Source organism: Pinus tabuliformis, chromosome 4_2, assembly GCF_031772625.1.
Source record: "Pinus tabuliformis cultivar Carrire ecotype Pingquan chromosome 4_2, CPIR1, whole genome shotgun sequence".
Lineage (NCBI taxonomy): Eukaryota > Viridiplantae > Streptophyta > Pinopsida > Pinales > Pinaceae > Pinus > Pinus tabuliformis.
Genome location: NC_142304.1, coordinates 582,425,921 through 582,453,668, shown reverse-complemented (window position 1 = coordinate 582,453,668; position 27,748 = coordinate 582,425,921). Strand labels below are relative to the sequence as shown.

The 27,748-nt window shown below is 40.6% G+C and overlaps 1 protein-coding gene across 1 annotated transcript in view; it reads left to right on the top strand.

The window, feature by feature from the left end:
• The window catches only part of LOC149170637 (1-acyl-sn-glycerol-3-phosphate acyltransferase PLS1-like), a 127,162-nt gene that overhangs the window by 70,182 nt on the left and 29,232 nt on the right, over positions 1–27,748 (top strand). Inside the window, exons 3-5 of the mRNA XM_089427328.1 lie at positions 10,911–10,950; positions 11,077–11,150; positions 11,357–11,416. Coding sequence (XP_089283454.1) covers positions 10,911–10,950; positions 11,077–11,150; positions 11,357–11,416 — 174 coding nt within the window. The remainder of the gene's footprint in view (positions 1–10,910; positions 10,951–11,076; positions 11,151–11,356; positions 11,417–27,748) is intronic.

Genomic DNA, 27,748 nt, shown 5'->3' with positions numbered 1-27,748 from the left:
GCCTTTCTTTTCAAAATAAAGCCAAAGGATTTTGCACAAGCCAATAAGGACCATCATTGGGTGAATGGTATGGAAGAAGAATTGAATCAATATGAGAAAAATGGAACTTGGAACTTGTGCCACGACCGAAAGATAAAAATGTGATTGGGACTAAATGGGTATTCAAAAACAAAATGAATGAAGATGGAAAAATGATCAAAAATAAGGCAAGACTTGTGTGTAAGGGCTATACACAAATTGAAGGAATTAACTTTGAAGAAACCTTTGGTCCAGTTGTGAGATTAGAAGCAATAAGAATATTTTTGGCATTGATGTCTTCTAAAGGCTTCAATGTTTATCAAATGGATGTTAAATCAACCCTTTCGAAGTGGAGATTTAAAGAAAGAAGTATCCATCAGACCAATGGAAGGTCTTGACTTGTCCGAAAATGAAGACTATATGCAAATTGAAGAAAGGTCTCTATGGGTTAAACCAAGCTCCAAGAGCTTAGTATGTTAGGCTAGATCACTATCTTAACAACAAGGTTTCAAAAGAGGGGTTGCTGACAACAATATCTACATCAAGATGAAAAAGGACAACTTATTAATTACACTTGTATATGTGGATGATCTCATTTTTGGAAGCAATAACAATGATATGAGTCATGAATTTGCTCAAGAATGTCAAAGGAATTTTAAATGTCAATGATTGGAGAATTATCCTTCTTCCTTGGACTACAAGTTTCTCAAACCGATGAAGGAATATTCATTTCCCAAACCAAATACCTCAAGGAGATGCTCAAGCAGTTTGGAATGGAAGAATGTGCACCAGTTAGTACCCCTATGATTACTGGATGCAAGTTAAGGATGATGAATCTCTTGAAGTCAATTCAACTCTTTACAGGTCTATGATTGGGAGTCTACTATACTTAATAGCTTCAAGACTAGACATTATGCAAGCAGTAGGAATGGTTGCAAGATTTCAATCAACACCAAAGGAATCACATATGCAAGCAATAAAGAGGATATTTCGATACTTAAAGGGCACACTTGATTTTGGGCTTTTGATATCCTAAGTGTACGAATTTCACATTGGTAGTGTACACAAACACTGATTGGGCAGGTAGCATTGATGACAGAAAAGGCACCAATGGGAGCACATTTTGCTTAGGAGATTGACTTTTGTCTTAGTCGAGTAGAAAGCAATTATCAATCTCTTTCTACAGCTAAAGCCAAATGCATAGCAACATCAAACTGTTGCACCCAAGTTCTTTGGATGAAACAAAATTTGTAGGACATCAAAGTGGAATATGATTAGCCAATTGTCATTTTCTGCGACAACACTAGTGCAGTCAATATCTCAAGAAATCTTGTCATGCACTAAAAAACAAAGCACATTCCAATCAAGTATCATTTCCTCAGAGAACAAATCATCAAGCAAGATGTAAAAATGGAATATATTGGCAACAAAGAACATATTGCTGACATCTTTACCAAACCTCTGTCCAAAGAAACCTTTGAATATCTCGGCTCAAGTTGTGAGTGATCTCTCCTTTATCTCAGTAAAGAAAGCACAAACTCAAGGGGAACACCCTTTTTTATTGATGTTAAAGGGGGAGAGAATGCAGACAGGGGGAGAAACTGAAAAGAGGTATGGAGAGAATACATATAGGGGGAGCAACTGCTGGAAGAAGCAGATATCAAAGTATTGTTGAGAAATCAATATGCTAGTAGATTAGGGTTGATTCCTCTTAGTTGATAATTACTTGTGAATGTTTGTTGGCTCTTATTACTTTTATTATGTTTTCTTCATCAAGCAATTACCAAAATATAAAGTGCATGAAGATCACAAAACACAAAGATGTAGGCTCCAAGCCAAGGCAAAACACCACATGGGGGAAAACCCAAACCAATTCTCTTCTTCTAGAATCGGATCAAAGTGAGATATCCAAGACCCCAAAACCAAGAACAAGGCCTCCACATAGACCAAATCATCCCTCCAAAAATTCTCCAACCAACTCAAAGTCAACAAAAGTCAATGTTGGTCAAACCTCAACAAATCTAGTCAAAAACAAATTTAGACTTGCAACTTCTTAGAGTTGCCCTGACACCTTCGCACGTGTGAACAAAAACAAACAAAAACCACCAAATTCTCTCTCCCTTGACTTCACTATTCTTCTTTGTTGAGAAAAATGGTACCAAGGAAGTGTTTCCTAGGCATTTATCCCTTTGGCTTAGGAATACACTTTAATAACTTTTTGTCATGAGACATTATGAGTTGTATTATGTCATGGAGTTAAGTCACTTTATGAGGTGGTACATGTGTTAGGTACCTTTTAATTTAGTCACTTTATGTTTTAATTATGACTTGATGAGAAAAAAGTACTAAGTGCCTTTTTATTATTAAAGTCACTTTCTATTTTAACGTTGACTTTAAGGGAGAAAAAATGCACAAGGTACAAAATATATTAAAGTGACTAGGAGTTCTTTAAGTGAGGGGGACAACATGAGAGAGGGAGTCAAGTGGGGGACTTGATCTCATCCATTGATCTTATGGGTTGAGATTTAATCTCGAGCCTTGATCAATAGGGTTAGGTTTTTCCTCTCTAATGAGAAGAAAAAAGGAAAAGGCAAAGGGTTATTCTCATTATTCTCATGAGACTTGAGGAGAGGAGAGGAGGAGAGCAAGGAGGACAAGTTTGCAGGTCTAAGGAAGAGTTTGGAGGGTTGAGAACAAGGAAATTGAATAGCATAGTCAACCTTGAGTTTTGAGGAGTAGATTGGCATGCATCTCGAAAATTTTGGGATGTGTTGCTTGGGCCGATTTATTTGGGTTTCCAGGCCGAGTTTAAACTAGAAAGCATGCTAGACTAGGGCCAAGTTTTCAGAGTTTTACCAGCCCGAGATATGGTGAGTTACCAGGCCGAGTTACAGTGAGTTACTAGGCCGAGAAAGAGCTCAGAGAAAGCGTGAAAACCGAGGCCCATATTTGCTCGTTTTTTGGGTTTAATAGTGAAAAGTTTGAGGCTCCTTCAACACTTATTTCAAGGCATCTCAAGGGGTTTTTCAAGGCTGTGTAAGGGCATAAAATTTTGTGTTATAGTCTGTTTTACCTGGCTCAGAAATCAAACACTGCTGGGTGTTTTTATGCACAAAATTCAATGCACTTATCAGTAAGAGTTTATGACTGTGTGGAGGCTCATATTTCAGTGTTACTTGGCAGTGTCTTCTTCAAGCTTAAAAGGTAGATAAGTTTGACCAAAACCAAGTGTGTCAAATAGTGCGTGTGCTCGCATTTATTCCTTGTATCAACTGTGAAAACGAAAGAGTAGAGTAGTCCTTGTTGTTCATTTTAAATGCAAACTAACATATATACCAGCCATATGTTATGATGGGGTTTGAGCTTTAAACACATGTAAAAATTAGAAACTGGGTTGGCTACAACAATACAATAATTTTCTATGTTCTTCTTGTATTTTGCACAGAAATCGATTTGTGTGATGAGTGATCAAATGAGGTCGAAGTCTCTTCTATTTATAGCTTTCCAAGAGGTCAAATAGATGCTTCGTCTAGGTCGACTTGTCTAGGTAGGGCCGACCTGGACTTGTGGTGACAAACTGACTCTTTTGACTCAAAATAATTTTTTACTTTTTCTTACAAGTAGTCCAAATGGACTTTGGCTCATGACAAATTTTTCTTTTGACTCAATAAACCCTAGAAGCATGAAGGCCATGCTTGACTAATGAAATAATAATAATAATAAATTCTTTTGCTTCTTTTTGCTTTTACATGCAATACATATTGATACAAGTACGATGATAATTTTGAAGATCAAACCTAGTTACATTTTTCAATACTCCCTCTTAACTAGGGAGGTATTCATAATTACACGACAGGATACAAGGATACTCTCAAATTGAAATATTCTCATAAGAAGAGTTCAGATTGATGAGCATCATCATAGCCAACATTGTCAATTACAAAATAGCAAGGCCTTGAATATGACCCTCCATAACACCTATTAGTAGGTCATCCACATAAAGTAGTATGATCATGGGTTCATTCTTTACCACCTTGATGTAGAGATTAGGATCTGCAAATTCTTTGACGAAACCAAGTCTTAGTAGATATGTATCCATCTCGACATACCATGCTCTAGGGGCTTGCTTCAAGCCATATAGAGCTTTCTTCAACCTGCAAACATGTGTTCCTTACCATGAACTTCGAATCCCTAGGGTTGTTCAATGTAGATTTCCTCATCGATCGTCCCATTCAGAAAGACTATTTTTCTAAGTTGCATGAAACGGGGAAACGAGGTACGAGTTTCCAAAACGGGCATAGGTATGAAACGTGACCCCCCCCCCCAAATTTTGGAAACGGCGAAACACAATATATATATATATATCAGTATTTTAAAAACCGTTTTTAAAAACCGGTTACCGGTCTAACCGGCCGGTTAGCAAGCCCGCCGGTCTAAACCGGCCAAAAAACCCGGTTTAAATGCTGATTTCTCCATTTTTTTGCCCTAACCGGTGAAAACCGGCCGGTTTTAGGCACACCCACCATAAAGTTAAAAAAGCATATTTTTTACTGTGTTTGAGGGGTTTTGGGGGGGAACTAAGGGTGTTTCAACCCTAACAATGTTGGCAATTAATGGTAATGTTAAATTCTTAAAGTAAAAGTGACATTTCCTTTAATTTTCATTTTCATCCTTTTACTTAAATTTTTAACATTACCATGAAATGACTCAGGATGTTTGAGAGTGGTTTCGACCTCATTGGATTTCATATGGAGAAACTAGAATTTTAGATTTCACTCAAAATTCAGCAGACTTAATGGTTTTCAGGATTTCAGGGTTGGGGGGTAAACAATAAATGCAATTAGAGCTCCAAATGATGAGAAAAACTCCTGATCTAGATCCCATTGTGTTGGACGATATTGATCCAACATCAGAATGGGTGGAGGAGACTGAAGAACCTGTGTTTGAGGCTGATTTTGATATCGACATGGCTTTGGCAGGGGATGAAGCAGATTATGTGGTGGCATCAGAACCAGGATCAATAGCGGCATCAAGGAAAGGCAAAGAACCAATGGAAGACACTAGTCATGCAGGTTGACAAACTCGTGCTTCCATTAGGTCCACTTCTATTGTCATTGGTGGCATTGATACTGAGGTTGCAGATCAGGCTGAGGCATCCTCAGACTCTGAACCAGATGATGTCTATGTAGCTCCTGATGATGATCTTGTGTCTAGTAGTGGTGATGAACTTGATGATTGATCATGTGTACACTGTAGACTTGTAGTAGGCCAATGGCCTCATAGCTTGCAGCATTGTTTTTGGACTTTATAGGCCATTTAGAGCCTCATTTCTTATGTATTTTGCTATTTTGTTGATGATATGTATTGCACTCGGTGCCATTTTGATATATTCACCTTTACATGGTATATAAATGAGCAAACTTTGCATATTTTGTCTCTATTGGCTTGGAATCATGGTTTTACATCTTAAAAATAGTTTTGTTTCATTAAAAATTAATTATTTAATGTATTTTTTTAAAACCGGTTCGTACCAGTCCCGGTTAGACCGGTTCCGGTCGGTAAACCGGTTCATTAGGTGGACCGGTCCAGTCACCGGTTCCGGTTTTAAAAACATATATATATATATATATATATATGGACATTTAAGAAATATGTGTAATCATAAAGCATATATGATACATTCTAATTTATTACATTATGATTAAATTGTCAATTGTCAATGCATAAACTATAAGTCTCTAAATTTACATCACATTTACTCATGAATGATCACATAATGAAAATAGCAATATCCAAAATCAGCCATGAGAAATTTCTAATTTCTTGTTTCGTGCTTGATTGGGAGTCTCCTCCTACATAGTCGAACAACCTTAGTGCTCTTGGTTAAATACAAGTTCCATATCCCAGTACCCTACATGCTCTGATTATTGGGAGTCTCCCCTACATAGAGGGCTTGGTTATCTTGATTAGATACAAGTTCCATACCCAAGTACATGACAAAATCCAATCGAAACATTGCAATTCCCCCAATCTTGAAATCCTGAAAAATAGATAAGTCTGTTGGATTTTGAGTGAGATCTAAAATTCTACTTTCTCTATATGAAAACCAATGAGGGCGATACCACCCTCAAACATCCTGAGTCATTTCATGGTAATGTTGAAAATTTAAGTAAAAGGATGAAAATGAAAAATAAAGGAGAATGTCACTTTTACTGCATATCAACACTAGGGCCATAGGCTTGAACATTAGGCTGCCCCACTCAAAAAAATCCTCTTTTTTATAACTTGAGAGGCATCTAGAAGCATCAAGAAGATATTTTAGTCGCACAATAAAAAATTAGAAGCGGAAAAATAAAAAAAATACAAGAAAAAGTCAAGTTAGAAGAGGAAACTCCGTTGTACTGCCTGGAAACTCGTTTCTGGCCGTACTGGCCACGTTTCCTCCTCGAGAAATGGGCTAGTACGACCAGAAACACGTTTCCAGATAGTAGGGTACGAGTTGCCTCGTTTCCTTTTCGTTTTCGACTGGAAACAGACTCTTCTCCAATGTTTCCTGCAACTTAGCTATTTTTACATCCATTTGATAAATGTTTCATCCCATAGCAGCTACAACAGAAATGAGTGATCTGATGGTTGTATATCTGCCTTTTGGAGTGAAAGTTTCTTTATATCGATTCCTTCTTGTTGAGAGAATCCTCTTGCCACAAATCTTTCCTTATACTTGTCAATACTTCCATCAACTGCATGCTTGATTTTGTACACCCATTTGGAAGTTACAACTGATTTGTCTTTAGGTCTAGGAACAATTTCCCAAACATCATTCTTCATTATAGATTGGTATTCTTCTTGCATTGCATTCTTCCATTCTTGATGTTCAACTGCCTTTTCATAAGTGGTAGGTTCTGCTTCAATAAGTTTAGTCATGTAAGCTGCATAACTTGAATATCTCTTAGGTTTCTTTCTTTCTTTGAATGTTCCTTTTGTTGCTGCATGTCTTTCGGCTTCTTGTAGAGTTGACCTTAACCAATCTGGCCTTTTTCAAGTTTTTGTAATGATGACTAGCTACACAGGTTGACTTGGTGCTTCAATTTCTTCATAATTAGTTGTAGGTTTCAAAAGATTGTCTTTCCCTGAAAGTTCATTTGTAAAGATAGGTTCTTCTTTTTCATCAGAATCAATGGGGATATCTTTGGACTTCTTGTATGCATTGCTTTCATAAAAAAGGACATCTCTTCTTACTTCAATATGACGTTCTTCCTTGATGTAGACTCTATATGCTTTTGATGAGGTGTTATATCCCACAAAGTTGCCTTTTGTGCTTGTCGGGTCCAACTTCTTCCTTTTGTCCTTGGGAATGTGAATGTATACAAGATATCCAAAAATTCTGAGATGATCAACATTTGGTTTCTTTCCTATGAATGCTTCTTCTGGGGTCATGTCATCAAGAATTCTATGAGGACTTTGATTTTGTATATAGACTGCTATTATAGAAGCTTCTCCCCATAAGAACTTGGGAAGGTCTTGGTCATGTAGCATGGCTCTAACACATTATTCAATGGATCGGTTCTTCCTTTCAGCCACACCATTTTGTTGAGGATTGTAGGGAACTGTCAACTCCCTCTTAATTTCCGCTTCTTTGCAAAAAGCCATAAGTTCTTTAAATGTATATTCTCTAGCATTATCTGATTTGAGGGTTTTGATTTTTTTTTTCTGTCTCTTTTGTCAAATTTTCTACTTCTACGAACTTCTCGAATACTTCATCCTTAGATTCTAGGAGGTATATCTAAGACTTTCTAGAGTGATCATCAATAAATGTTACATAGTATTAATGACCCCCAAGTGACTTCTCCTTGTCTTGGCAATTTAGGAGGTGTTCGACCTAAATAGTGGGGGCTTGGGCTGATGCCACATTGGGCCCTTGCTCTGTGTGTTCCTGTTTAGTAGGTTGTTAAGACCTTAGCAACACTCTTGATTTGATCGATAATAGTTACCAACTATTATGTGGCTTGCAGAGTGTTGCGCATATCTGGGGAGGTTGCTAGTCCCCCATCAACCATTTTATTAAAAAAAAAATAGTTACCAACTACTATTGTTGTTGGTGGTTGAAGTAATTTCCACCTCGAATTTTGAGGGAAGATGGGGATTCCGCAAGATTTTCCTTGGATATATGAGATGATGATGATGATGATTACCGTGCACTGAGACCAACTTTGGTGTAGGGGCTTTAAGAAAATCCATAGGAGATTAATTTATTTTGTTTTAACATTTTGTTTCTATGATTGAAAAGATTGGAGGGCAAACCCTGGTAGATCAACAACCATGCAAAGTTGCAAACACAATGACCTTGTAGGAGAATATCAAAGACCATACCATCCAAAGGTGATTCACCCACTTAAATTTTAATTTTATCTCTTAATAGATCCATTTTGTTGTATACACATTGAATTACATGCTAGTTGATTTAATGAAATACCTTGTTATTGGGTAGTTCTCACATAACGCAAGCTTTGAAGGTCAACCTGAATGCATGGCCATTGAAGTAGAAAACACCATTGGTCCATCATGATTCCATCTTAAATTTAATAATTTCTGAGAGTCTAATTCATATTCCTTCTAAATCATATTTGAACTTTAAAACTATATTAATACAACTAAAACTGGGGAGTATTTCTTGAGGGGTTTATTTATTGCCACTCCCTGAAAACCTTATGGTGCCCCCTTTTTCCTAAACACCATGCCATTTTGCTTGACCTTGACCCCCAAACGATGTTCTCCCACACAACCTCCCTTTATGACATTCTTGGACAACCTCCCATCCCTTCATTTGCCATCTTTTTTCTGAATGGGACATTAGGGGAGTAGTTAGAGCTTTGTGCACCAATAGAAGAGCTAATGGGGAAGGGCTTTGGGCCAAATTTCTTAAGCATGGCATCCAATCTTTTGAGTCCAGTATCACTGATTTATTTAATCATGTGGTATGCTTAGGCTTTTTCCCTTCCTTCTTGGACTAGACACATTTTTAATCCAATCCACAAATTAAGGAGTAGTTAAGATATTAACATCTATTTAACTATCATGTTGGGTCATACATCTCTAATCTTTACACCACAGTCTTACACCAATGATTCTTTGAGGAGTTTGAGTGCCGTCATCTTAGATCTAGAGGAAAATCAGGTTTGCGGCCTTACTACTAGATGATTGATCACATCTTCACACTTCGAGCCATATTTGAGGAGGCTCGTCATCCCTCTTTGAGGGTTTATAGTTGTTTTGTAGACTTTAAAAAAGCGTTTTACACAATTCAGAGGGAGACATTGTTCTAGAGACTTTGTGGCATTGGCATATCTAAGAAGCAACCCTCATGAGATGTATGAGTCAGTTTTGGGATGCCTTAGGATGACATATGACCTTTGCAACTTCATCGAGAGTATTATTGGGGTGAAGCCGGGGTGCCCCCTCTCATTGACCCTCTTTGGGATCTATATCAAATGTCTTCTACGTCAAGTGTCTGGTACTAAATCCTTTCATGCTCTGTGTGTAAGTCAATTGATGTGCTGTTCGGCTCACTTCGCAACGATGTTGAGGGTACCAGTTGGCCTCCCAAAGGGGGGGGTCTGAGGGGAGACTTGAGGTCTCACTGCTCTATTATCTGAAATACCATGGAACTCAGCTCGTCGCTTGTTGCTCTGATCAACCAGATCAACTTGAAAGTATGATGTGATTGTCCGAATTGTCCCCGAGTGAGGCGGGGTATGTAGGATCTGAGATTTGTGTCTAATATCTCCTAGATGAAGAGGGCTAAGCATCTCTAGTCACAATATGGAAGAAGGTAGAGAAGTCCGACAATGAGCTAGTTCCCAGTTCACACCCCTTGCCCTTGTTCATTAGACTGAGGAGACCTTGACAACATTGGCTTCATTGTAAAATCTCTCTCTCACACACTCTCTCTTGAACAGTTCTTGAGTTGTCCACTTTTCCAGTCTTGGACAAACTCACTTAGTATTTTGTATCACTGTACCTTTGTCACGGTCTTATAGACTTATACATATGCTCTGACGTTGTATTCATGTATGTTTCTTTCATTATGTTATTTTCAACATTTTCTAGGAGATGCGGTTGCACTCCCACATTGTACCCATACTGCTTATAGTCCTTAGTTAGTCCCATTAACCTACTTTTGTGGTCCATCATCAGACAGTAATTCAGTTATCTTATCTTTTCCCTTTGAGTGTACTGGTATATGGGACATTATTGCAGATCTTATTTTATTAGCATCACGAGTAAGGCTGTTTGGATTCTGAAACAGGGTAGGAAGGAAGCATGCATCTTAACCAGGAAAAAATAGAATCTACCTTTGGTGAGTCCATTAAGGAAAGAAGTATGATGGGGAATTGGCACTCAATTGATGTTTCAATGCTTATTCCCTGGTGAACTTATACCAATTACTTTTCAGGGCATGATAATTAATAAAATTTTATGGAGGCTTGTTTGATGAATATGATTTTGAATATAAAATTTTAAATTACTCCATCACTTCTTGGCTTTAGTTACAAGAGTTTCCATGCAATGCTGATGCTTCCAAAAGTACCAAATTGTCAATCTTTGCAATTTAAATGAAAGATGCCTTTGTAGATCCCCATGGACTGTTATTCAACTTTGCCACTCTGATACCATTGCTGTATATTTTCAAGACTTGAAACATATCGGGGAAAGTCTGTGTGACAAATTCTGCAATATAGCTGCTGGCTCAAAATGATCTAGTTTACAAACTGTTGACCTGAAAAGCAAGAAATGAGTGAAGTTTTTTTAGTGCACAGATGTTCATGTGATTCTGCATTATAATTCTTTTTAATTCTACTTTATAAATAATGCTAAGATATTTGTCATTGCAGATTTGTGTCTATACAGACCCTGATACATGGCAGCTCATGGGTAAGTAGTAAATGCTATTGTTGACTCTTTTCAGTGTCAAAGACGTCATGTCTAAATTATATTTGTACTTTATTTTGAGGGCTTTTTGGTTATAAACCTATCCTGATTTGATATATTTATGTGCAGGAAAAGAACATGCACTATTGATTTGCAATCATCGTAGTGACATAGATTGGCTTGTGGGTTGGGTTTTAGCTCAGGTTTGACATTGAGTCCTCTGTTATTAAGAAGGTTCAATTGATCTGTGTGAAGTAGTCAAGTTTCCTGGTTTAGCATTTATATGGATTGTGAGTTCATATATTATTTGTTGTCCTTCTGTTTCGAAAGCCACTTTCGGTTTGTAGCACTTCAATTTTTAATATCTGAACAGTTCTTGATGTTAGTTGAATTGTTTATGTTGCTGCAGTACTTTGGTTGCCTTGGGAGTGCACGTGCTATCATGAAAAAGTCCACAAAGTTTCTTCCGGTGAGTACTTGAATGGATGACAATATTGACATGTATACTTCATGTCATATGAAACATATCAATACTATTAAAATGTAAAACGTGTGAATACATGATTAATAAAACCTGTCTTTTACTTTTGTAGTCTGTTCTTATTTTCTACTAATCCCTGCTTGGTCATGGTGAATGGGTGTACTATTCTTCAGTTCTGAAGGCTTTGCTGTTAACATGTGTTGTATGGTAATTATATTTTATAAACAATAAGGGCTTGTTCAAATGGTTTATATATGAAGATTGTTGGCTTTCAGTGGGCACTTTTGTATGTAGCCATTCACTCAAGCTATTTCTTAGACTAGTTGATGTGGCAGTTAAATGTCAGGCTTTGTTGAATTCAATTTTTGATGGAGTGTATAGGAGGTATCATAAAGACGTAATACTAGAACATTATCCCAAAATTGAGACATACAAATAACTCATGTACAATATGATGCATAATAAAGATGTGTTTGCATATAGGCTAGAGAGTAGCAGTAACTAAAGGCTGCGCGCGCGTTCTGAGCTCCTGCGCCCCTGCTTCCTCACCCCCTGTGGCCCTTCGTAGGCCTCCTGCCTGGCAACCCCTGCTGTTGGGCCCTCATTCCTTCCCGGCATCCCCGCAATCGGGCTCTGCCTTCCTCCTCCGGTTTTTAGCAGAGGAGCGTAGCTGCCGCCATGAGTGCACCTAGGGGTGGGGAGCCCTCTCCCACCCCGCCAATCTCTTCAGAAGAAGCATTCAGAAGACTGCTCTCGCAGAAAGGGAAGAAGCGTTTGACTCCAGAAGTCCCGAAATTCATCAAAAAACTGGAGGAAATTCCTGAGATCGCCCTGCCAGAAGAACAACCGATGAAAATCGCCCTAGCACTGGCTGACAGAGGGTTGGTAGGACAATTTATGGGACGCTGGCCCTCTACAAAAACAACAGACGACTGGATCCAACGCAACTGGAGGCCCCAACTAGAAAACAATGTGATCTGCTATGTTGTCGGAAGAGGGTATTTCATTTTCGAGTTCACCTCCAAAGAAGATCGAGATTTGGTTTTCAGAAACGATCCATATTTTATGGGAAATCAAGGTCTGTATCTTAATAAGTGGACCCCCGACTTCGATCCCTCAATCGACACCCCTAAAGAAGTCCTAGTCTTGGTCCGGCTCCCCAATCTTCCGATCCACTGCTGGAGCTATCACACCCTGCAGAAGATTGGAAATGGTCTCGGCCGCTTCATTGACAAAGCAGATAACAAGGGCCAATATACCTGCGCAAGAATCTGTGTGGAAGTCGATCTGGAAGCTGGACTGCTCGAAGCGATAAAACTTACAGTTGGAGAATGGCACCACTATAAAAAATTGGACTATGAGCAATTGCCTTTCAAATGCAGAATCTGTCATGAACATGGACACTTCCAACGAAACTGCCCAAAAGCCCTAGCCGGGGACAAAGTGGACGAAGAAGGATGGAAAGAAATAAAAAAGGGCAAGGCAGTCCCAAAACCAACTGAGAAGAAAAATTCAGGGTCATTGGTGAAGCCCCAGCCCAAACCAAAAGCCAAAGAAGTTCCAAAAGAGGGTTCTTCCTTTGGGGAAAACACAGATGCCATTGGGACCCAAGAGGAACCAGAAGACCCGCCGAAGAAAGTGAAAGAAGTCGAGGCAAAGTCAACTTTTCCTCCAACAGAGGTTGAACAAGGGGAAAAGAAGAAAACGAGGAGCACTTCAATCTGGGCTCCGACTCTGAGGGAGATTCAGAAGATGGAGTCTCAGATTCAGATAGCTCGCAAGTCACCCCTCTCAAGTCGGCCAGGGGTCGAAAGTCCAAGAAGAAATAGAGAGAGGAAAAAACTTACCTAGATGTCCTCCAAGGCTCTCAGACAACTCTCAAAGGAATGATGAATAACAGATCTAAGCGCAAGCATGGTCAGGCTCCAAGAGGAGCCACAACCTTCCAAGCTAGTAAATAATGAGATACGTCTCCTGGAACTGTAGAGGGTTAGGCAACAGGTTGAAAGAAGAAGCTCTGAAAGACATTGTAAGGATGTACTTTCCTGAAATCCTTCTCATCTAGGAGACAAAAATGGAGTACCTTCTACTCCTCCAAGCAAGCAAATCATTCTGGCATAAAGGCCAAGGGAGAGCAGTCAGCGCTAGAGGCGCCTCTGGAGGGATTGCCTCCTTTTGGGACAGCTCCAAATATGATTTGATTCACGAAGAATGTTGCCCCCATTGGCTACTCACTAAGCTCCTCCATAAAGAATCTGGCCACCAAGTAAGTATGTTCAATCTTTATGCTCCGGTCTTACCATTTGAGAAAAAAATTTGTTGGGATTCGCTTCAGGCCTATCTTTTCTTGCACAATCCAGAAAATATTGTTATTGCAGGTGATATGAATGTTATGTTAGCCACAGAAGAGAAAAAGCGAGGCTCGCTGGTCAGGGATCCAGCTAGAGCACGGGTTGAAGACATCATTTTAGATTGGGAATTGGAGGATATCAAGCCCACAACAGGAAAATTCACCTGGTCAAACAAAAGGATAGGCCCCGACCACATTGTTGCTCGTCTGGACAGATTTCTAGTCCAATCCTCCTTCTTGACCTGTGGTCTAATGGCCACCTCTAAAATTCTGCCGAACTACACCTCTGACCATAAACCCATTCTGCTTGAGCTCTCCTTGGATGGAAATCTTGGGCCCATTCCCTTTAGATTCAGCTCTCTTTGGATTCATCAAGAAGGATTCCAGGACGTGGTCTCCGAGGCCTGGAACCAGCAAGTCCAAGGATCCCCTTTCTTTGTGTGGGAAGAAAAAATGAGAAGACTTAAAAGGGAGCTCAAGGAGTGGGCTAAAAGGCTGAAAACGCCCACCGCCAAAAGAAAGGAGTTGCATGATAGTCTAGAAGGCCATCAATTAACAATGGAGAATTATGATGTAACTCAATCCCTTCTTCAAAAAGAAGTAGAACTGCAAAAAGATCTCCATAGAGCAAGTAGGGATGAAAAAGAGTTCTGGAGACAGAAGTCCAGAAATCTTTGGTTAAAGGCTGGAGACAAAAATACAAGCTACTTCCATAAGCAAGCTGAAGCTCGCAAGCAATTCAAAACGGTAAATGAAATTCACTATCAAAACACTGTGGTTAAAGATTCTGAAGGCATAAAGCAAGCAGCTCACTCCTTCTTCAAAGATCTTTACTCTGCCCTGGAAGACCCTCCTATTGAGTCTCAAGCCTATCCGATTGATCTTATTCCTCAATGTGTTCAAGATTCTGACAATATTATGCTGACTGCATCGATCAGTATGTATGAGATTAAAAAAGCTTTGGATTGCATGGACCCGGACAAAGCCTTGGGCCCTGATGGGTTCACAGCAAGGTTCTACCTGACTTGCTGGCCTACAATAAAAAAACACCCTCTGAGAATGATCCGTAAATCTCAGACTTGTACGAAGATTGGAGGCAGTACCAACTCGACCTTCCTCGCCTTGATTCTGAAAGACAAGGCGCCACCGATTTCAGCAGATTTAGGTCCATCTCTTTGTGTAACACAAGTTATAAGCTGATCACAAAAATAATAGCCAGTTGTATTAAGAAAATTCTGCCGGTCATCATCCCCGAAAACCAAGGAGGATTCATAAAAGGGAGAAAGATTCTTGACAATATTGTGCTGGTGCAAGAAGCAATTCATTCAAGCTGTCATCGAAAAGAGAAAGGCATGGTGATTAAGCTTGATTTGTCAAATGCCTTTGACAGGGTGAGACACGATTTCCTGTTTTCTGTGATGGAGAAATTTGGCTTCTCAAAAGTTCTCATAACTTGGGTGAAAGCCTGCATTGCCTCCCCTTGGATAGTGCCCCTGGTTAATGGTCGTTCAATGGAATTCTTCCAGGCCTCGAGGGGGCTAAGACAAGGTTGCCCTTTGTCCCCGCTTCTCTACGCCATTCAAGCTTCGGTGCTCAGCTTCCAGCTAGACTACTGTCAACAGATCCAAACTCTGCCAGGCCTGAGAATGGCTCACAATGTTAAAGACATAAATCATGCCCAGTTTGCTGATGATACTTTATTGCTTGGAGGAGCTAGCATAAATTCTGCTAGAACCTTCAAGAAGGAGCTGGACATTTATAAGGAGGTTTCAGGCAGCAAGATTAACTATCTAAAAAGCACAATCTATGGCTGGAATTGCTCGATCAAGGATTTGACAGACATAGCCAGGCTTTTAGAAATGGAAAGAACCCTGACCTAGGAGTCATTTAAGTATCTTGGGATCCCAATCTTCAAATCAAATCCTAAGGTTGTTCACTGGATGCCTTTGCTAGACAAGCTAAAACTCAGAATACAAGCTTGGGGAGCCTCATGGTTGAATAACGTTGGGAAGTTAATCCTTATGAAATCAGTTCTCATAAGTCTCCCGGTTTATCAGAACTCCATCCTTTTAGCCCCTAAAACCTTTACTAGCAAAGTGGATGGTCTCCTGAGAAGATTTCTTTGGGAGGGAGGGAAAAATAATGAAAGAAGGCTCCATTTAGTAAATTGGGACACTATTAAGAAGCCTTTCTTGGAAGGAGGTCTCCAAATGCGGGACTTGGCAGCCCAATTGGACAAATGATGCTGATAGTCTATGGGATGGTTGGAATTTGGGGGAGGTCCCCCATTGGCTGGATGGTGAAGCCAATTTATTGTTGGACTTGCTCCAAGGAAAATATCCCTTAAAGGCCTCCTCTAAGGACAAAAGAGGGTGGGGTTCTCTCTCGGCTCTTACTCAGCAGTAGAAGGTTATAAAAGTATGGTGGCTATCCCTAGCGTCCCCTCAGAGCCAACTCAATGGAAATTTATTTGGTCTTTCCCTGCCCTCCCCAAAATTGACTTTTTTTGCTGGACGTTGGCACATAAAAGTATCCTCACTAGAGATAACCTGAGGAAGTGTGGAATGGAAGGTCCCTCCAGATGCCCTCTTTGTGTTTCGGATGAAGAAACAGCTAACCACCTGTTCTTATTGTGCCCCTTTGCTCAAGAAGTCTGGAGGGGTGTCTCGATGTTAGGATTAGACAAAATAGAGCTTCCAGGAAATACTCAGGACCTGCTAAGAAACTGGGCCAAATTATCCCCGTTCTGTCTCTCCAAAAAAAGCCTTCTCAAGACTGCCTGGATGTGGATCCCCAAATTCACATGCTGGAAACTGTGGCTGGAGAGGAACAACAGAATTTTTAGGGAGGAGAGTTGTAACCCGATCAGAATTATCACTAAGATCAAAGCTCTGTTGGGGGAGGCCTTAGAAACCAACCCCACCATAAGAAATGGCACGATTCTGGACAGTGAGGAAGATCAATGGTTAAAAGAGCTTGTCCCAAATCACCAGAACAGACCCATTCCTCCTGCTAAAGCCACCTCTCACTGGGAAATTCGTCTGGAAGAATAGGAATTCATCAAATGGAGATCTGCTCTGGATGATCACTGCCTTTTCTTCGATGGGGCCTCTAAAGGCAACCCAGGAAAGGCGGGTGGCGGTGGAGTTATCTTAAGCCCAGGTGGCTCAATTGAGCTGCGCTTTGCTTGGGGTCTGGGGCATGAAACAAACAACAGAGCGGAGGCTCTTGCTCTGTGGCAGGGTCTAAATCTAGCTCTCAAGAGGAACCTCCTCTCCATCTCAGTCTTTGGAGACTCCAGACTAATTATACAGGCTATGAACTCTCAAAAGATCCCTTCTCAGGTGCAGTTAGCCCCCATCCTCAAAAAAATCAGACTTCTGTTTGCCCAAGTTCCACAAAATCTTCTTCTATCATGTTCTGATGAAGTTAAACTCACAGGCAGACTTGGCAGCCAACCTAGGCTCTCTCAGGAGTAGGAGACCTCTGTTAGTTTTTGATGTGGAATCAGACTGCATCATTCCTTAATTCTAGAGATGTCTGGACCTCTGTTTCTTTGAGCATTTGTTGATTCAAATTCTCCAGACCTCGGGATCGAACCATTCTGTGCTGGTCGTTGTTAGGATCAATAGACTCACTCACAAGGGAAGTTTAGAATGCAACCTTGGCATTTCGATCTCTGTTCGTCGCTGGAAATCACTGTTGCGTCTGGGTAGGTGTTGGGGTGTTCTCGAGGGCCTCCTCAAGACCAGTTTCCGCTCTTGGGTTTCTTGAACTCTTTATAACGCTCCACCAGATCAAAAATAAATCGCAGTGATTCTTGGGATGATCTGGCTCTCCCCGCGTTGGGTCTCCTCTCTGCAAACTAGGAAGCAGATCTTCATCTCGGAAAGCAAAAGCAGCGGATCTTCACCAAGGTTGATGCGCTGCGCCTGTGATCAGTTAACAAAGGGGAACAACAAAAACGCAAGGGCTGTTCTTTTTGGAAAAGGAACAGCAGGAAAATCCAAGAGTCGATCCGTTGGAAAAGGAACAACAAAGAAATGCAAGAGCTGTTCCATCGGGAAAAAGGAATAGCAGAAAATACAACAGAAAAGGAACAACAAAAATATAGCAGAGAAGGAACAACAGAAAAGGAACAACAAAAAAGGAACAACAGAAAAAGAACAACAGAAAAGGAACAACAGAAAAAGAACAGCAGAAAAGGAACAACAGAAATCTGCTGATAAGAGCACTTTCAAGCAATCAATCACAAATCTGTAACAATGAATTACAGAGAAGCCCTGTTAAAGCCCTTGACAGTGGTTTTGCCGAATCATAAATAAAAACTACGCGTTATTGTCAAAAAAAAAATAAAGATGTGTTTGCATACAGAACATCAGCTTCTATCTTCTCCATCTGCCTTATCATTCCCAATTCTCATCTTTCCAATTTTTCAATATTTTAATTAGGCAGTTTACGCCTTAATCTGCATATTTCATGAATGCTCTTTGCTCTTTGTACAATGTCTTGACTCTTGGTCAGCTTCCATTCTGTTGATTTGGGGTAGCATTGGATGTGCTCTAGCCACGAAAATTGGTGGAGAGGCTAAAGCACATGAGATCTCCAATTCCTATAAATGGTTTGGGAAGATTCTAAACAGTTTGGGAGATATTAAAATAATTAATATTTTTAATGAAGTTCTTAAGTCTAAACTTAGGGAAAATAAAATATAATGTGAATTAATATAAAACTGTGTTAGAAGGGTCCAAAAGTCATGGATCAAGCCAAAGTTAATCTTAGTCATTGATTAGGGACTTAATCTTGGCTGTTGAATTGTCAACGAGAAAAGTATAAGAGGAGGCTTGAGGGTCACTTGGAGAACACACACATAGAGATCAAGAACTTGATTTTTTGGGGCGAGGTTTGCTGAGGAAATTGAGTGAAGTGATCTGAGTTGCAACTGAGGGGCAGTGAATACAGAAGCAGAGAGGCAGAGAGAGTACCAGAGCAGCAACGTAGAAGCTGAGATAGAGGGACGCAGAGCTAGCCAGGGCCCACGTAGAGGCAGCCAAGAGCTGCGCAATGCTTGAGAGAGCCAACGTAGGTGTGACGTAGAGCCTCTAGATGCTGACGCAAGGCAAGGAGGGGTGATGCTGGGCTGACACTAAGCTAGAGAGAGGTTGACGCAATCCCTAGAGGCAGACACTGGGATTTCCGTGGGGCAGATTGGAGCTGAGAGCTGCTAGATTGGTCATTCGGGGTTTCTGCTTCCAAGTAGAGAGGTATTGCTGCTGAGATTATTCTCTGTTGGGTGAGCCGGTTTTGGCACCCAAATTGTATTCAGAAACTACATAATAATAAAACCCTCAAATAGCTGCACCGGTTTTCTCGCATTGGGTTTTTCCGGGGACATTGGTCCAAAAATAACTTTCACTTGTTTGCTTGTTTTTCCTTCAATTGATGATCTATAATGTGTTGAACATGTACTTGTATTTATTTCCAGTATTTACATGGTAAATAACTTGTTAATTAACAGAACAAGTAGGCAGGAATAAAGCAGTAAAGTACATGAAGGGTTTCTAACAGTTAGGCTTGGAAATTTCAACACATTTTGTTCTATCCAGATAAATGGCAGGTTTTAAATTCTTTTCCCTGGAACAAGAACTACATTATGTGATCAAAGTTGGTGCAAGATTAAAAGAAAAATGGTCAGAACTTTTGAATACATTAATGGCCAAGTTGCTAGAGTACATTGGTGCAGGGATGGGTGTGGGGGTACATGGAGATTCATCACAAAAAAATTCAGAAATGTTAACAGAACCAAAATTGATCTAAAACAGTAAAATATAAAACATAACATAATATGATTATTGACCAGTGCAATAATAAGATTGAAGTCAGTTAGAGGATTGGTTGACATGATGTAAGAATGGAATAAAATATAAACTCAAATTTAAACATGAAAAATTGTTTCTGGCCTTGGTCCACTGAGGAAAAATGGTTTTAACTACCTCTTGCTGCTGCCATATTCAATATTTACTTCTGTTGTTGCTGTCAACATTTTTATGTTGTGAGTTTTTGAAAGGGACAGCTCTTCTAACATGGCATTTTCCCTGATTTTGGGTTTTATGGTGTGGGGATGCCCCTAGTTGTTGGGGATGTTTCCTTTCTTGTTCTCTTTTGGACAGGAACATATTTACTGTCAAACTGGTTAAAGTGATGATTTGGGGTAGCATCGAATGTGCTCTAGCCATGAAAATTGGTGGAGAGGCTAAAGCACATGAGATCTCCAAGATCCATAAATGGTTTGGGGAAATTCCACCCGGTTAGAGAGATATTAAAATAATTAATATTTTTAATGGAGTTTCTAAGTCTAAACTTAGGAAAACAAAAATATTAATGGGTATTAATATAAAACTGGGTGAGAATGTTCTAATTGACATGGATCAAGTCAAATCTAATCTTAGGCGTTGATTAGAAATTTAATCTCAGTCGTTGAAGACTCAACAAAAAAAGCATAAGAGGAGGCTTGAGGGTCAGTGGGAGATATACCAAGATTGATCAGTCAGTTCGATTTTCTGGAGCGGGGTTTGCTGAAAAAATTTGAACAAGTGATCTGAGTTGCAGCGATGGGCAGTGAGTGCATAGTAGAGGCAGAGATAGTGCCGGAGGGCCAGCGGAGTGATTAAGGAGGCTATGCAGAGCCAATAGGAGTCACGCAGAAGGCCAGAGAGATTGCGCAGAGGCTAGTAGGGCCTGTGTGGGTGACGCAGAAGGGCAGAGACCAGCGCAGAGCAGCAAATGGCTGATGCAGTGGGTTCCAGAGCTACGCAGAGGCTAGGAAGGCTGACGCAGAGCCTCGGAGAAGCATTGGAAGGATTTTTGTGGAGAAGATTTGTTGAATATCTATTTCCGAAGAGAGGTATCACTACCAGATAGATACCTCTGTTGGGTCAGCCAGTTTGGCACCCTAGTTGTACTCAATAAAGCTGCTTAATAATAAAACCCTCAGAACTGCTGCAACGGTTTTCCCAAGTTGGGTTTTTCCGGGGATGATTGTCCAAAAATAACGGTGTCCCTTGTGTGTTTGTCTGTTATTTCAGTTGATGATATGTAGATGAGTTGAGACTGTACTTGTGTTTATTTTCAATATTTATATGGTTAAATAACTTGTTAACGAATAAACAAGTAGGTGAAATAAACTAGATAATGCAGTAGGAATTTTTGATGTGTTAGATTCAGAAAAATCAACATGGTATCAGAGGATTGTAGATCACAGGAGGACTGAAGGCACTAGTGTAATTAGAATTATCTGCAACAATAGCAGCTGTCCCGAGAGACAGAGCTGCACCTAAGCAGAAAGCAGTAGAGGAGTAACACAGAGGCCCTGCGTCATCATTTCGTGCTAGAGAGAGGGCCAACGCAGAAGCAGACAGAGGCAGAAGAAGCTCACGAAGAGCCACATCATCCTACTGGTAGGCTTGACGCAGTTGGCCAAAGGAGTGATTCAACCTTTGCTGGGATTGCGCAGAGCTAAGAGGCTCAGTTTCTTCAGCTGGTGGGGCCTAGGGAGCTGTGGGCATATTGTGGATTGGGAAGCTGGTGGGGTGCTATTGTTGTCGAAGCAGAATAGTACCTAACGAGACAAAACCAAGGTAGAGGGAGCTGATGCCTTGAGGGATTTCTAGCCAAAAAATCTAGATCCAAGTTGCAATTGCAAAGAGGATCGGAGAGGAGCGGATCGACAGTTGGCAAGAAAATTTCTAGCAGGGAAATCGAGACTCAGAGGGAGTCTAGGAGAGAACTTCCAGGAGGGAAGTCAAGACTCAGAGGGAGTCGAGAAGAAGAGCGGAGATGGCAATGAACGGATTGAGGGATCAGGACAGGTTGGACAGGGCCTCCAACTTTGTCATCTGGAAGGCCAGGATCTTGTCTATTCTAGATAGACATCGCATCAAGGGCTTCGCCTTGAGAACTGTGGCTATCCCAGTTGACCCAGCTGATAATGAAAGGTATGAGGATGCAATGGCCAAGGCAAAGTGCATAATCCTTGATGGGGTCAAGGATCATGTAGTACAACATATTGTCGAGAAGAACACGACAAAGGAGATGTGGGATACCTTGACGACATTGTATCAGGGCACTTCCGTGCAGAGGAAGATGCTACTAGAGAATCAACTACGGTCGTATTAGATGCAAAAGGGGGAGCAGATAGATCTATACCTCAGTAGGTTGCAGGAGATTCGGGACCAACTTACTTCCATAGGGGCCATGCTGGATCAGGAGTTCATGGTGAGGACCGCCTTGAATGCAGTCTCCGAGGATTGGGAGACATTTGTCCAAAGCATTTTGGGCAGAGCGACTCTTCCAAGATGGGAAGAGATGTGGGCAGCTCTTCGCCAAGAAGAGATCAGACCACTGACCAAGGCGGGGAGTAGCAGCAAAGGAGGTCGAATCAAGAAAGAGGAGGAGGAGGATGCAGCTTTGGCATTTGCAGGACAACAAGGGAAGAGGAAGAAGAAGGACATCTCCAAGGTGAAGTGCTTCCATTGTGGGGAGTTGGGTCATTATGCAACCCAGTGTCCTAGGAAGAAGAATAAGGGAGAGGCTTCTGACTCCAAGGCAGCTCTGGCTAAGGCAGAGAAAGAAGTCGAGACGGATGACGACTGTGCCATGAGTGCTCATGCACCTCTAGAGAAGAGGTGGGGAGACATCGAGCTGTAGTCAGGAGGACTACAAAAGATGAGGGGTAGGATCCTTGAGGTACCCAAACTCTTGGATCATATCCGACTACGGGAGCCCCGAGAGACAGTAGCAGGATGATGGATGTCGGTAGAAGCAAGATACAGATGGAGTGACAAGGCAGTGCTAGAGTGTAGTGGTCTCTAGCAGCGCAATGAAGGTTGCAACAGTGCGAGAGGAACAAAGGTGGTTGTAGCAGTGCAGAAAGGCACAAAGACGGTTGTAGCAGTGCGAGAGGCACAAAGATGTTGCAGCAATGTAGAGGCAGTAGAGGGAGCACAGGATAGCAGCAAAGGTAGCTTCAACATCAGGGGGCTTCTAGCCTGACAAGGATGTCAGTAGTTGGGTAGATCAGTTACTTACTTCTCAGTAACTGAGTTGAAGTATAACAATTAGCAGTGGTAGTGCTATGCGCGGCACGATGCAACATGATGAAAGCGAACTGCAGTGCAAACACAGCGTTGGGAGGAAGGACCAACAGTAGCACAGATGCAGAGGGAGCTATAGTACAGATGTAGCAGTGGCAGTGGCAGAGCCATGGGCAACAGTATAGGAGGCAGTAGTGCAGAGGATGTTGGGTAGTAGGCCAAGCATCAGCACAGGTACTGGTGCCGGATGATCAGGGTGATGTTTAGTGGTGGAGCATTACTAGAGCACATTCCTCACTAAGAGGGAGTGTTGATTTGGGGTAGAATCGGATGTGCTTTAGCCATGAAAATCGGTGGAGAGGCTAAAGCACATGAGATCTCCAAGTCCCAGAAATGGTTTGGAGAAATTCCACCCGGTTAGAGAGATATTAAAATAATTAATATTTTTAATGGAGTTCCTAAGTCTAAACTTAGAAAAATTAAAATATTAATATGTATTAGTATAAAACTGGGTGAGAATGTTCTAAATGACATGGATCAAGCCAAATCTGATCTTAGCCATTGATTAGATATTTAATCTCGGCCGTTGAAGACTCAACATAAAAAGTATAAGAGGAGGCTTGAGGGTCAGTGGGAGATACACCAAGATTGATCAGTCAATTCAATTTTTTGGAGTGGGGTTTGTTGAGAAAATTTGAACAAGTGATCTGAGTTGTAGCGAGGGGCAATAAGTGCATAGAAGAAAGGCAGATATAGTGTCGGAGGGCCAACGTAGTGATTGAGGAGGCTATGCAGAGCTAACAGGAGCCACGCAGAGGGCTAGAGAGACTGCGCAGAGGCTAGTAGGGCCTGCGTGGGTGACACAAAAGGCCAGAGAGCCAGCGTAGAGCAACAAAGGGCTGATGCAGGGGGTTCTAGAGCTATGCAGAGGCCTGGAGGGCTGATGTAGAGCCTTAGAGAAGTGTTGGAAGGGTTTTTGTGGAGCAGACTTGCTGAATATTTGCTTTCGAAGAGAGGTATTACTACCAGATAGATATCTCTGTTGGGTGAGCTAGTTTGGCACCCTAGTTGTACTCAAGAAGGCTGCTTAATAATAAAACCCTCAGAACTAATGCACCAATTTTCCCAAGTTGGGTTTTTCTGGGGACAATTGTCCAAAAATAACGGTGTCCCTTGTGTGTTTGTCTGTTATTTCAGTTCATGATCTGTAGATGAGTTGAGACTGCATTTGTGTTGATTTTCAATATTTATATGGCTAAATAACTTGTTAAGGAATAGACAAGTAGGTGAAATAAACCAGATAATGCAGTAGGAATTTCTGATGTGTTAGATTCAGAAAAATCAACATAAAGGTCACAAACTTGTTCTTGGAATTGTTTTTTCTTTCTCAAAGCGTTGAATGAATATAAATGGGGAACTGTGACCATAGTAAAAAATTATTACTGTTCTTGCTGTCAACATGACACATCTCCCAATTTTGGGTTTTGTTGCGTGGGGATGTCACTTGCCAAGCAAGTGGATGTCCCTGGATGTTGGGGACATTTCCCTACCTTCCCTGGTTGGGAGGGATGTTTCCTAGGGATGGGACATGTCCCTTGGAAACACAGGTCAGAGGACACTAAAACTTGCTTTTGGAATTGTTGATTGCATTCTCAAAACTTTGAGTGAAAATACATAGGGAGCTCCTTTTAAGTAGAAAAAGAAAACATCACATGGTATTGTTAATTGGCTTCTCCTAATAATAAAGAATCTTACATGCAATTTATTATATATTGATATTTGGCAGTTACTAAATTTGTTCCTTAATTATGCCTTTGAGGTGGAAATGTGTAGTTTGGACTATGATTATGCTTCATATTCATGGTGCAACTTTAGAAGCACAGGAAATATGAAGATTATATGATATAAGTGAGGAACAATGGAGAATTTAAACTTTGAAATTTAAATTATAAAGTTAAAACTTATTAACAAATTTTTAGACTCGACAAAGGAATCGAAAAGAAAAGGATGCAAGGGATATTTCTAGATATTACTCTTTTGGATGGGTCTGAAATGATCAATAACCATTTTGTTGATGGTTCTCTTCTTTTGGTGCACTTGGATCAGGGCTCGGTGGGAGCTATTAGGGGTTGCTCATATACTTTCTATAGTGCGTATGGGGTAGTGGTCAATGAATGGAAAACATAGTATTGGTTGTTTGGGCTTGAGGATTCTCCAACTCGGATTCTGCGTTTATGGAATTGGGTCATCCCTGGACTGATTGTTTGCTGTCTTGGGATACCATCTTGTGTTGAAGGAAATGTAACTATGTTCGGTCTTCATAAATATAATTTTGATATTTGTATTTATTCAAAAAAAGAAATATTATTTTTATAATATATGTCAATGAGTTTCTTGCTCATTGAAATAGGTCTAGCACATGTTAAAGTGCTATAGGTGAGTCAAATAGTCTAAAGAAAATGTTGAAGACCCTTAAGGGCATGTTACACCATGTATATATTTGTATAAGAATATCTCTCCAAGCAAAGTCAAAGTCCTCTCCATGCAGCGACGTCATCAAAAGGGAAAAATTGATGCAAAGGAAGTCAAGTCGGCCTAAGGGAGGGACAATCCTCTATATATAGAGGTTGTCCACTCCAACAACATTATAATCACCTCTGAAATCAACGAGCAAGTGAAGTCAAATAAAAGGTGGAAAAGTCGAGTTTAAAGGAGCCTCTAGTGCAACGAAGAAGGAGGAGACATAACCGTTTTAGGGTGAATTGCAGTCACACGTGCGAGGAAAAGGAGGGTTGTTTGTGGTCACTACAGCAGCAACATCAAAGTTGCTCATCTCTCATTGTTTGGGCTAGAAACTAAGGCCTATAAGGCCTCCCACTATAGCGAAGAAGAGACTCTCTCAAGCGAAGAAGAAAAGGGTCAAAACCTAAGGGAAACCTCCCACACGTGCGAAAAACTAGGGCTGCAGTGCTGTCACATCAAGTCTGCAACTTCACATCAAGAAGGAGCTCGGTTGGTTAAGAGAAGGAAGGCATCATCTTATGTGAAAGAGTTCACTAAGGATCAAGGAGAAATATCTCTTCTAGAACTAAGCATAACAAGGTCTATCACCAGTTGCCAAAAGAAGTAGGAGGACGAAGTGCCGAGAAAACAAAGTGCAGGAAGAAGGAAGGACTTGACTTGTGCTTGGAGGATATTCTTGTCAAGGGTCTAGGGTTTGGCATTGATCAATAAGAAGCTTCAATAAGAGAAACTTACTAAAGGGTTTTCCTCTCAAGAGAAGAGAGGTTTTGGCCTTGGCAGAGAGCCAACATCTTGTGTTCTTGTTCTTATGTTTTTGGTAGCAGTTTGATGAAGTACACACACATGCATTAATAATAATAAGAAGAAGATTAAGCTAATAAGAAAAAGTAAAAAGACTCCACAAATTGTTCTCAAGTCAAGAAGAATCACACTACATAGAATTGCCCTAGATTCTTCAACATCTTGTACCAGTCTTTCGGTTGTTGATATGTGGAACCAGTGTCTAGAATTATAGTGAAGATTTCGCTTTGTAAGTGTAAGGATATTCCCTTGGGCAATAATCTTACAATGGTCACCGGTATCTTACAGTTGTCTTTTGCATTCTCCAAGCCTCTCACATGTACCATGTTTTTTACTGGCTCTTGAGCAAGGTGCAATTCAAGAGATTGAAGTAGATCCTTAGGTTCTTTCTTTGGTCCAAGTATGGTGGTGAGTGAGCTCCTTGTAACGAACAAAGTTTGTATACTTCAACGGTATGCTTTGATACCAATGTTACGAACAAAGTTCGTATACTTAGAGGAATGCTCTGATACAAATGTAACGAACAAGGTTCGTATACACAGTGTAATACTCAGAATATCTGGTATATAAGAATGTCCATCATGGAACATATAATATATTATATAAGAATATTTGAATACAAGTGAGATTATTACAAATGAAGGTGACGCCCTGTTGAAGAAAGTGTAACTAGGTTTGGTCTTCATGACATTGTAATTATGTTTTATGTAAAAATATATTTATTGTATTCCTTGCATCACGGGGTTCATGAGCAAGGAATTTCATTCATAGGTCGAGGACTTCTTGATGTCTTTAGGATTTGTCATAATTAAAGAGCTCGTCTAGAGCCTATGTTCAATGTATACAAAAGTGTCTAACAACCCTCCAAATGACAAGCACAATCCTCTTCACGTCGGCCAACAAATCGAATTAAACTCACTCATGTCGGCCTGCATAATAAGGTGACACATCTCTTCACGAATACAAGTCGGCTTATATACAGGACAAACCACTATATATATGCGGCTAGAGTCACAGAGAGACAAAACTTCGCATAAGCCTTTGTAACTTTGGATATCTTTGAAATCTCGCTATTAATTACAGTGAAATCTTTGTATACCCCTATGAAATCTCGGACAAGTAAAGTACAGGAACTTGGACAAGCATAATAGAACAGGAAGCTCAGATGAAGACAATATTACAGTGTTTCGGTTGGAGAAGGAGTCTATATTTTTCGGATGGATATTACAGGGGTGCACACTCTCACAGTCTCGGCATAATAAGAAGGAGCAATGATGTATTCTCGGCATAACTGTGACAAGGCAAATTTCGGTGCAAGGAGAATATAGTTATAGTCTCGTTGATGAAGGTGATTTCAGGATCACACAATAGCACACATAGTCTCGGCATAATCATGATGAGAAGGTCTCAAAGTAACACACTCTGTCTCAACGATGCAACTATGAAACAATCATGATTTCGGTGGATTTAGGTACAGATCTCGTTCATATATATGAAGATCTCGTTGGTATGGTGAAGACCTCGATGAAGGTGCAACAATGGTGTTGCAGCAGT